This window comes from Pararge aegeria, chromosome 1 (assembly GCF_905163445.1).
Source record: "Pararge aegeria chromosome 1, ilParAegt1.1, whole genome shotgun sequence".
Lineage (NCBI taxonomy): Eukaryota > Metazoa > Arthropoda > Insecta > Lepidoptera > Nymphalidae > Pararge > Pararge aegeria.
In genome coordinates, this window is record NC_053180.1 from 17,816,877 (window position 1) to 17,829,146 (window position 12,270).

At 31.4% G+C, this 12,270-nt stretch overlaps 1 protein-coding gene across 6 annotated transcripts in view; it reads left to right on the forward strand.

Moving 5' to 3' along the window:
* LOC120624174 (multiple C2 and transmembrane domain-containing protein) overlaps positions 1-9,981 on the forward strand; it is a 123,750-nt gene extending 113,769 nt beyond the window's left edge. For all 6 annotated transcript variants that reach the window (XM_039890589.1, XM_039890544.1, XM_039890553.1 and 3 more), the window contains 7 exons: positions 228-373; positions 932-1,077; positions 3,911-3,987; positions 5,409-5,515; positions 6,296-6,405; positions 8,396-8,493; positions 9,150-9,981. In XM_039890589.1, the coding sequence (XP_039746523.1) occupies positions 228-373; positions 932-1,077; positions 3,911-3,987; positions 5,409-5,515; positions 6,296-6,405; positions 8,396-8,493; positions 9,150-9,227 (762 nt within the window). In that variant the 3' untranslated portion in view covers positions 9,228-9,981. The remainder of the gene's footprint in view (positions 1-227; positions 374-931; positions 1,078-3,910; positions 3,988-5,408; positions 5,516-6,295; positions 6,406-8,395; positions 8,494-9,149) is intronic.
* The last annotated feature ends 2,289 nt before the right edge of the window (positions 9,982-12,270 follow it).

Genomic DNA, 12,270 nt, shown 5'->3' on the forward strand with positions numbered 1-12,270 from the left:
AACTATCGCCTAAAACAAAGCAAAACTTCACAGGATATGCTGGGGCAACTACTCCTCATTTGAAGCATTGGTGTTAAGACTGAAATATAGTATTGCAACAATGCTGCTTAGCGGCAGAAATAACCATGGCGCTGGTACTTCCCCGGACGAGCACTGTCACAAAAAGCTCTACTAACTACAAAAAAAACTTATCACAATAGCTTTCATTATAATTTTCCTGTTTTCAGCTCAAAGCAGCAATACGAGTGGTGAACCCTATAGAGCCCAAATATATGCATCAAGAAGCAAAATTCAAGAGGCAACTCTTCATTCGAAACGTTATGAGACTAAAAGCTATTATTATGTGGTTTATCGAAATTGGCAAAATTTTACAGTAAGTTCAACAGACTTAATTATACTTCAATGAAATAAACTTCAAGAATTCATTTAGTTGTGCACTGAATATAAATTTCGTTTTCACAAGTGGAGATATTTCTTTTGCGAGTGATGTATTTAAGTTATTAGATTCATTTAGTAACTGTTTCATGTTCGATACAATAATCGACATTAAAAGTAAAGCTAGTTATCCCAGCTCTGTAGATCTCATTGTTCCAGATAACTTATCCAATTTGTTACTTTAACTTTGTGCGGTTGTTTCGGTATGAATGATTAAATTCTACTGAGTTTTTTTTTTAAATTCCTCGGGCCATTTTTTATGTTTACCAGACCACAGATTACTTAAATAGGAACAGTCTTCTAGAAATAAATAAAAAACGTACGTCCTAGTCCTTTCTCATTTTGTAAGTAGTTATGAATAGATCGATCTTCTGTTCTACCCAGGAGTCCTATGTCATGAGTTTATCTGCAATGACCTCTTAATTTTCTTAAAAGTATGTCTTCAAAGAATATCGGTTATTTGTCTGTCTAGTAAATGTTAAACCATTCTTTCCAGAGACTGTTTTGAATGGGAATCCAGACTCAGGTCGTTTATTGGTCTGCTCGTCTGGTTAGCGTTTTGTTACTACTACCAAATGTGGATGATGCCTTTTCTTATGCTTGTCTTCTTTACGAGGAATTGGCTCATTTATAGATTGACAGGTGAGTTCTTAAACTTGGATTTCATTAGACATATCTTTTAAATATATTAAAATATCTTTAATTCTACACATTTAACTCTTAGTAACCGATTTAACTATCTTCTTGTGATTATTTGGATGTCAATATTTCTACTGTTTGTAGAAAATTGAATTCTTTTTCCCTTTATTTCTTTAAATTCCTTTCAATTTAATATCTTTTCCATTAATCTTGAAAGCATTTTTCTGTCTTACTTAAGCTTGTTTTAGCTAGGATTTTCATTAAAGACCAACGCTAAAATGGTATTTATTTTTAAATTTTTTAGCTGCACTAAATAGTCTTCGATGTAATCCGTTGGCGTACATAAAACAACAGTTCGTTCCAAGTAGCACTGTTTATAGTAGTAAGTTAAAAATAGACGTTGTCTGAGCTTAGCGTGATTGTTTTGATAACAAGCATCGTGCGTGAAAAAATAACAGTTCAAAAATCCGATTGAAATGTTTCATCTTGACGTAAAAAATCTTTAATTACCGTGAGTTACCGGGAGCTTAAAGATTTCTTTTTCACTTTTTTGTTCAACCATAAATAAATGTACAGGGGTAAAACAAGAAATGTCATGTGAGACCCGAGTTATCGAAACATATTATACATTTTACAGGTCCTAATAATTTGAAATAACTGTTTATGTATAAAATTAGGCTAGAAAAACTTACAGCCCTCTCTTATTGCATTTACTTAAAATCACATTTAACATGTGTGTTATTTTTTTTTAAGTAATCATATTTTTATATATATATTAAGACAATACCATTTTACGATTACATTAGTAATCCATGAACCCATTTGACCTTAACGGACAGCTGTTATGCTTGCCACTGTGTATTCCTTTATAACATCGATGTTTAGTTATTTCTTTAATAGTAATATATATAGTTATTTCTTTAATAGTATTGATCTCAAAAAAAAGTTATGGAACTGATACGTTCAATACTAAGAATAGGTATCTCTTGTATCACATCGGCTTAGTCCCATTTTCAAATTTCAAACCTTTGAAAGACATTGTCTTGCGTGACATTCCTTATTTTGCTTCTGTACCATTTAAATGTGACAAAAAAGGTGGAGTTATTGCTAAAGCACAGGTCGGCTGGCAGAATAGCACGACCTGTGTACGTAACAGTTAATCACAATCATAAAAGTTTGAATGTCAATGCTTGTGTCTTACTCTGTGCATACCTTGATCATCATCCGTCTAAAGCACACCCAACCCCATCCGACACCTCATATCGTCGAATTTTCGAAAAACTATTCTGACGACAATTACAATGTGATTTGACCCAACCAGCAATCCTTATGTAAATGTAATGTACTATGTACAGACAACGTCCGCGTCGCGAATCAAGTTATTGCTGAGCTGCAAGTCACAAGTAAACAGGGTTAAATAAAAAATGCCAGAATTCTCTCGGCCTTTAGTTGTTATTATAAAAACTAGCAACTTTGGTTCTAAGACTTTTTTTAACTCGACTTGAAATTTTCAATATTCAATATTTTACAAATATACTCTATCTGTTACTACTCTGTATTGACTATCGGCAACAGCGCGCGAACCACGATTCTATCGTGAGTGCACGCAGCGCTTTGGGTACAGGGACATGTATTTGGTTTCACAGTGTAATGCCACTTTAGAGAACTAGCATGATTTTTTTTTTGTATTAAATAAATTTATAACGAATTTTAAAAGTCATAGGATAAAAGTTATTAGTTTTAAGTTCTAAGTTATAGAGTTTTCTGGTATTTTTATTGAACTCCGTATATATAACCCCATTCCAAATTATTGGCAAGTGACAAGAAGGTATATTTGTTTCTGATGCAATGTCATCGATCTTAAAATTCATCTCCATAATCCATCTCAAAATGCCTTGCTGTGTATTTACTTTAATACTTTCCAAATAACTCAGAAATCGAATAAACGCATTCGTGCCCTTTTACTCTTGACTATTGACATGAGTATGGATTTCAGATATGCCTGATCTAGTATGCAGAAGCTATATAACTCAAAGGACATGTTTCGCGTACTAATCAAATACGTAAAGTACGTTAGCGCCTTTTAGGTACATGTCATCGCTTTATTGTTCTGGGTTCAAAATTTTGTTTTGTTTATTATATCTGTTGCCAATCACTGACTTGGTTTAGAAGATAAAATTTAAACGATTATTAAAAAAAAGTAATGGAATCGAAAAAAAATGGGAGATAAATTAATAATAAAGATTTATGACCGTCGACTGAAATGATATTTGCGATTAATAGCAATTGTTAAGAGTAAAATTAATGTTTATCACTAACTATTCCACTAAATAAGTTATTTTAATTTCATCATTTTATATCTTTAATTTCTTGATTTTTTTTTTTTTTAATTCTTAACATTGCTAAATTATCTAAATAAAAACAACACTATTAAAAATGTATTAAAACATCCACTTCTCCACTTGCGGGGCTTTTGAATGCCCAAGCAACTGGCGGGCAGGGCTCCAGAGTGAGGAACCTCACAATTCGCGCCATTTCAAGGACTGCCTTCTGTAACTTGATCCAACACCAAGAGAAAGCTTCTTAAGATATGTTATATTTAGGAGTATTATGTTAGATTTCACCATTATTACTTTAACAAAGCTATTATAATAAAAAGCGAAGGAAAAAATCGTGAGAAAACCTGCATTCCTGAGAGTTTCTCATAACGTTATCAAAGGTTAGTGAAGTCTGCCAATCTGCGCTGCCAGTGTGACCACGATCTAACCCTTCTGATTCTGAGAGGAGACCCGTGCCGGTAATGTGTTGGTAATGATGATTATGATTCTTATTCCAGGTGGTAATCCTTTACTGGTTCCCGTCGATGATGAGGATTTACAAGCGGAGGAAGATGATGAAGAAGAAGTAGATAAAGTAAGAACCTTTATAATATAACTTATCAGTTTACATGAATAATACCTCACCTTTATAATATAAAATAGGTTGTAATTTCTATAACAAATTGCATTTCTGTATAACATGTCTATCCTTTTGTATATCATTGTATATCTTGTTTGGAGTACACCTTCCTTCCTTTTATAATGGAAGAGCGGAGTCTTCTGGCACAGGGGTTGTTTTGTTGTATATATAGATTGTGGACTGCATTAAAGATTTATGTAATGACTAGCGTACCCAGCCCGCTTCGCCGGGCTAGATTTTGCTTTATTTTATTTCAGCAATAAACTTACATGATTAAATTTTTAATTTAAGTCTCATAATATATTAAATCATTTATTTCTCTCCGTATTCATTCTCTTCTATTCTCTTCTCGAGCGGGTGAAGATCATTATCTACACCCATGTACACCCAACAATAGAATATCATCATAGTAAATAAAAGCTATATTTGACAGTTCAAAAATAGGAGTGCTCCGATCGTTACCAAACTTAACAGGATTACTCGCCAGGTCAATCCGGAGATTCTCTAAAAGTTTCATTGAAATCGGTCCAGCCGTTTCGGAGCCTATACCCACACAGTTTCTCTTTTATATATATAGAAGATTAATGTATTATTATGTAATTAAATTAAACTGATTGCTAGTTAACAAGGACATTTATTTAGTAGTAAATGTACTGAGACCGCCGATGCGTGAATTCTAGTGCCGGCCACGTAAGTTGTGCTCGCGGTGCCCGCGACTCGCAGACCGGTTTCGATGCATACATGTGGACCTCGAACAGGGGTAGTACTAGAGTAATACAACTGTTAAAAGAAGACTTCAGCGATATATTGATACCACTTTGCTTCTTACCGAAATAAACTATTTTTTTTATATGAATAGTCTTTTGATACGTGGAATACGGTTGAATATAATAGAATAATAGAATAGAATAGAATAAGTTTTATTGCTTTAACCGTATGCCTTGTTTTGGTGTTGTAAGTGGGAGTAGTTCTAACAGCTTGCCACTTTCTGGCGTGCAATTTTCTTAAATATTTAGAGTTTATATTACAAATTCCTATAAAAATTAAAATTTTAAACTTTAGACACTAACTAGGAACTGTCACAAAAATATTCGTTAATATTATAATACGCCTTACTTATTAACCAAATTCTTAACCTATTTTTAAAAACATTTCCCTCTAATTATTTTGCCATGAGTGGTAAATGGTTAATTTTTTTTTGTTTAAAGATAATATTTATTTATTTAAGTTGCGAATAAGAGATACGGCATAATATGGTGAGCTGAAAGACACTTATCAACAGTAAATATATCAAAGCAGCAAACAAAGGTAGAACCAGCTGAGGGTGAAACCCAGATTATTGTATAATATTTTATCCGTGATATACTTATTTGCAGGAGGAGAAGAAATCTCTAAAAGAAAGACTACAAGCGATACAGGAAGTAACGCAGACTGTACAGAACGCGATAGGTTACGTTGCTTCTCTGGGGGAAGCTGTCAAAAAGTAAGTTACATTGTAGATAGGCATTAAGTCGGTAGTTGATATGTAAAATGGACAAATCCTTCTCCAATACGATCCATGAAGAAGTCTATAGGGTTTTTATGCTTTTATGCATGCATTTTCTCTCCACTCGTTATTGTGTGCAGTGGCCCTAATAAATTATTTTACAGACGAGCATCACTATATGATATTGATTCATTCATTAGAAATCTTTTGACGGCTTTTAGTCTTTTGTAAAGACTTCCACAAGGCACGTTCTTGTGCTGCATGTGTCCAGCGACTCCAAGCGGCAGACTCATCTAAATGTCGTTCCCAACGCCAATTCACCACTTCAGCTCCTTAGGACGACAAATGTCCAAGGGTCTCCCGTGGTTGCATCCATTAATATAACAAATTCAAACGTTGCGCAGTCCCCATATTCAGTTGCCTTAAAACTCTGAAGTACCTAGTCATGTTTTGCTATGGCACTAACTCTCTTAGTATTTCTTATAATTAACTTGCGTAATCTAGTACATATTATAATTATTATTGTTTAGTAGGTACGCAATAATATTATTTATTTTATTTCAAAATTCAAAATTCATTTATTTCAAGTAGGCCTAATATATGCACTTTTGAAACGTCAAGTCTGTCTTTTTGTAGTGACTCTACTACCGGTTTGGAGAGCAGATTCTACCGAGAAGAAGCCGGCAAGAAACTCAGCGAATTTAATCCTAATACATTTATTTTACCCGCCGAATGTTCTTCCAAAGAGTTTTTAAATTAATGTTTTCTCTGTTACAGCCTGATGAACTTTACGGTGCCATATCTTAGTTATATAGCGATAATAATGCTAGTAGGAGCGATGTGTGTGCTATACTTGATACCTTTAAGATATCTTCTCATGGCGTGGGGTAAGTTTTTCTTGGCCTTAATTCTGTATTATATTCCAATAGTAAAATAATCTTAAGACAAAAAAAATATCATTTTTTTAAAGCGATAAAAATATATAAGGACAAAAAATGAGTTCCGTGCGGAATTACCTACCTACTTTTGATTTCCATTCCTTAATGAATAAATGTATGCCAAATAGAACAAATTTATCAAATAAATAAATTTATAACATTTTAATGTCATAGTGTATATAGGGCTTTATTGTTGGTCATGTGCTACACGTGTCGAGTAGTTGTGATTCGTTTGTTTCATCCAAACATTTTGGAATCCAATTCTGCACAATCGGTCAAACCATATATATAGTGTTGCCCAAATGCAAGAACAAGACGAGACTTAGCCAGTCTTGGTCTTGGTCTTGCGCCAATACACCTGGTCTTGGTCTTGGTCTTGGTCTTGCGCTCCCAGTCTTGGTCTTGGTCTTGGTCTTGCAGCAAGAGTCTTGCAAGTCTTGCAATTACCTATTAGTCTATTACTATTTATTAAAGTTTACTTTAAATCTTAGAAAAACGTATTAGAATTGGAACATTGTGAGCTTGAATTAACATAGCCATAGTAAAGATCAAGCAGATTAATAAATAACTGAAGATTTGATAAGAAATTCGAAAAATCAACTGACCTATATGTCGTTTTCCATGGAAGTAACTGTTTCTTAATAAACATTTATGATTTATAAGCTTACATTTGCTAAAACATGTAAAAAAACAAATTAATTACAATAACTTGACTGTATTTTAAAGAACAATACTTATCTGTCTAGAAAGAGATTGAACCCTCAACTTATAAGAAATTTAATAAAAGAGTTTTACGATTTATCATTTATTTGAATAAAGCTGAAGAGTTCGTTTGTATGTTTGATGACAGAAGTTTTAAAATAAATAAATAAATCCTGAACGTCACTATACCTCCAAAGTTACTATTCCTCGTGGACGAAGTCGCGGGCACAGCTAGTAAATACTTACTCTCATCATCTCTCTCAGAGATATTCGAACACTTTTTTGCTATTTTTTCTTGTAAAAACTTAAGAAATATAATGACTAAATGTACAATAATAGTACCTAAGTAATTAGTTTAAAACCATATAAGTAATCAATATTATAATTACTTACTAGAATGAATTATTATGACATCTACTACCTATCCTCACCATTTTATCCTAATCATAATACTACTTGCGTGATCAGTATAATGTATTCATTTTCATTCTAAGCACTCTGAAACTTATTTATTCTTTGGAACACCTGTAGGTACTCTTAAAATTCGAAATTATTTTGCATGAATAGTGTCAAATGTTATGATTTCGGCGCGGCGGCAACGATTGTTTTAGATTTCAAAAGAAGCCGCCGGCGCGTGTATCATAACCATGTACTTCCGAAAAGCGGCAAATTTCTTTGAGAAGTAAGTACAAAACCTTTGATGCCGCATTATCAAAGTGCCGATGGTTAAAACATAACTATGCATGCACTCAGTTTGATTTTAATAGATATTTTTTTATTCGCTATGTTTATGGTATTAGTCGTAATGCGCATAGGTCCAGTTTTTCATATTCTTTGATATAGTTTTTTGCGTCTCATAGAATTCCTAAGCGTACCTACCTACCTATACACCGAACTGTTACACCTAACTACTCCGTGAAATAGCGCTAAGTCCTAGCTGCAAGACGCAAGAGTCTTGCAGGCTATGTCTTGTTCTTGCTCAAGTCTTGCACGGTCAGTCTTGGTCTTGGTCTTGCTAAAAATACGCGGTCTTGTTCTTGGTCTTGGTCTTGCAAAAACGCAAGAACAAGACCAAGACTGCAAGACCAAGACTGAATTTGGGCAACACTACATATATACGCCGCCTATGAGAATGCGTGTGAAGTGGACGTAATTTCGAACTTTAACCTATCTTTAGCATAATATTGTTGTGTCTTAATAAATAAATAATATAACTCTGTGCTTTTTTACTTTTCAGGTATTAATAAATTTACTAGAAAGATTCTGCGACCACATACAATACCAAACAATGAAGTACTCGACTTATTATCGAGGATTCCCGACGATGAAACTTTAGTAAGTTTTATTATTATAAAATGAACATCAATAAGTTATGACGTTCATTGAATTACAACATTATTTGTGAAGAAATAGCACAAAACAGGCTTTAATATGCATACTGACAAACACATCACATGTTCGGGCCAATCCTGTTTCTCCGTTGTCACCAAATTTAGCTAGCCACTGTGGAAGTTATTACTAAATAATGCGTTAAATTCATATTCTGCATTCTGTGAAAACATCTGTCGTCTGTATCGGACCTAATAAGCTTAATAAGACCCTGTATTCTGTAACTTTCCTTACAATCGCCAATCGGTTGCAACAATGAATGGTGATATTATTAAATTACGTTTTCATCAAAATTATTAACTCTTCTGAGACTTCTAAGAGACATATCCAAGATTTATTGTTCCAATATAGAAGTAAATCAAAACAATGGTTTAAATAGGTACAAAAGTGTTTATACAATACTCAAAAATTGTTAGCAATATTACAACAAAGATATGATACAAATGAATATTTGTACTCATTTAAATTGATGCGTTTTCATTTTCTTGAAGTTTACGTCTACGCCAGTGTTGCTAGTTATTTTAATCATTTTCATTTTCTACTGTTGCTGAAATATATTTTAAATCTACATACATATTGAACTGGCTATTTGTCTGTTTCAGTTGGATATCAGAGAACTGAAGCCTCATGCACCGAGCGAACACAGGCGAGATGCAAGAAAGAAACATAAAGCATCATAACGCACAATATCTTTGTATGAATGAGTTTAAGCGGCTAAATAATATTTTTTTTTTTGGCAGATTTTCCAATAACCGTTAAGTATTTCATCAGTAGAAATCAAAGTTATAAACAACCCTATTTGAATTATATCTCAGAACCGCTTAATAATTTCATACTTCAATGAAGTATAAAACGTTCAAACTATAATTACCTCTATTTTTTCTGAATAAGACTATAGCATTAACAAGTTAGCGCCAAATATCGGTGCTGTAATAAAAAGTGAGAGATCCCATAATATTGGTAGTTTTGATAGTACTTTTTCTTTGTACAAGTTACTATTATTATTTGTAAAGAAAAAGGAACCAAACTACATACAATTAAAAAAAGAGTAAAATGTGTACAGTACCTGTTTTAGACGTCCATTAAATATTTTGTTATAAATTACTAGTGTAGATAGTTAAATAATCAAAAAAGTGTTTGATTATACCTGTTAACTGAGAAAATAGAAAATTTGGGAAGCTAATGTTATGTCCATTTATGTAAAGAAAATAATTAAAATTAAAATATAAGTAGGTACTAGTAAAAATCATGGCAAAGGTGGCATTTTTTGTTAAAATTCTCTGTAATAGTTAGGTACTTTCAAATCTCACATTTTCAAGTGCTAAAATTTTATATGTAATACATCTACTTTATATTGTACCTTCAATACTAATACTATTTTCTATAATGTTTCTATCTATCACGATTAACACTAATTACTTCAATATTATTCAAATTGCGTGGTATAAACTGTGATTTATAAAATATAATATTACAAATAATATTGTATTGTTGCATGACAGAAATTAGTTATAAAATAACATTTGAAACACCAATTATTTTAGTTTTATAAGTAGGTTTAACATTATAGTATTTTTAAAATTACTATTATTCACATCTTCACTAGGTTCGCTAGTTTGTTTAATATTATAATATACTATATTATTATAGGAAGACATACCCTCCCAAAATATGTATCATATATCATTGCATTTATTGTAAGTGAAATACTTTATGATAAAATAAACTAAATAGTTCATGTTAAAAATGTAGATAGAAATTTTTAAAGTATACCATAGTTTTGTAAGAAATGTTATGTTTTTGTTGATGTTGATATGCAATACTATAGACTATTGAAATAAATACATAGAAACATTGTCATTAGAAAAACTGCAATAGCATAAGACTGAGACCAATCTCATTTAATACTATTCAGACTAATAATAATAAAGTCTAATAATAATATTAGACTTTTCATCGACAATTAAAAACGGAGTCAAAGTACCTATTTGAAATTTATACCTACTTATATATATATATATATATCTTTGTCATATATATTTAGCAGTTTTAGCATAGGTACTATGTAATGCTTACTTATTTATATACTCATAACTAAATAGTTAGGTACCGGTAGTTAGGTTATAACTAATTTATTTATCACCAAAGTTTTGAATTAACATAGGTAAATTATCAAAAACGTACAAACACATTTCTTCAATATATCTACAACTCTTAAAACTTATTTTTGCTAAAAATATCTTCATTATAATCATAAATGTCTATAAAGCTAAAAATATAACAATGAGTAATAATAATTTAAAAATCTAACATTTCCAATGAAATTATAAACAGATGTAATAAGTTTGACATTTTTATCAAATTCTAGTCATGCTTTGTTAACATTCGTTCCTGATAATTTAATCTTTTTAGTTTGCAAAACTGCACATCTAAGCACTGTTGCTATTAGAACGCACATCGTGCACATTTTATAGTAATTAATAGGTACATTTGCATTATTGCGACATATTGTGATATAAAATAAAATAGTTTTCTTTTATTTAAGAAATATCAAATAGACCCCCGTTTTGTCTGTTAGTCTTCCAAGTCATTGGTGGTGACGATCAATCACAAAATTTGTAATTTTTTACTTAGATTATAATATAATTTTGCCAATCATTAATCATAACTAATTTGGTTAACGACGTCACTTTAATGTTATCATCGCTCATACATACTTCATTTAAATGGAAAAACCGTATTGTATACCAATTACACATTTTTTAATCGAGTACCACATTTATAATTCACCTTCTATTGTTTAAAGTTAATCTTAAGACACAAAGTGATGATCAATGTTAACGCTTTTCAATTTTTAAGAAAATTAAAATTTTTATATCATTACATTTTTGGTTTTATTTTAATTATACCTATCAATATATATATACCTATCAGTGATATTTTTGGTTAGTCTAGTCATTCATTATTGCAAATCAAACCTTATGTAATTTTAGGTAGCTAATTTTTTGTTAAGGTATTTAAAAAATATATATAGTCTCGAAGTTATGAAATACCGTATCAAACACTCCTATTACTTTATAAAGCATTGGCTGAATCTATCATATCTTATGGGCTGTCAAGTTATGGAAGAACCTTTAAAATTTACCTTGATAAAATGTTTACCCTTCAACTGCGAATTCTAAAAGAATTAGCTCCCAAAAAAATTAATTACTTCGGAGCAGATTACCGTAAATTATTTGCATTTTGTAAAATAATCCCTATTCACGAGAAAACTGAATTAGCATTGTTAAATGAGGAATATTTTACAGAAAACTTACAAAAAGTTTTATTCAATACGAAGATGTGACAAACTAAAAGTTACTAAATATAATAATCTGTATGGTAAAAGACGATTGCTATACGTTATACCTTACTTAATTAACCAGCTTTCTATAGAGCATAACGAAGAAAAATATTAAGTACAAACTTAAACAACATTATATAGATCTTATAACAAACAAATATATTTAATGACAAAATATGAGAAAAAATTAAAAACATCCTGTACATGTATAGTGAAGGAATGTGAACGCACTTCGTTCCTACCTATACTGAGTTATATAAATTATGGAACGTAAACAAAAGGTTTTTATTGTTGTCGGTCTACCCGCATTCTAAATGGTAATGTGAATAAGTAACGATTTTGTAGCATTCATTGTGATTGTTAATATATTAATCTATTAG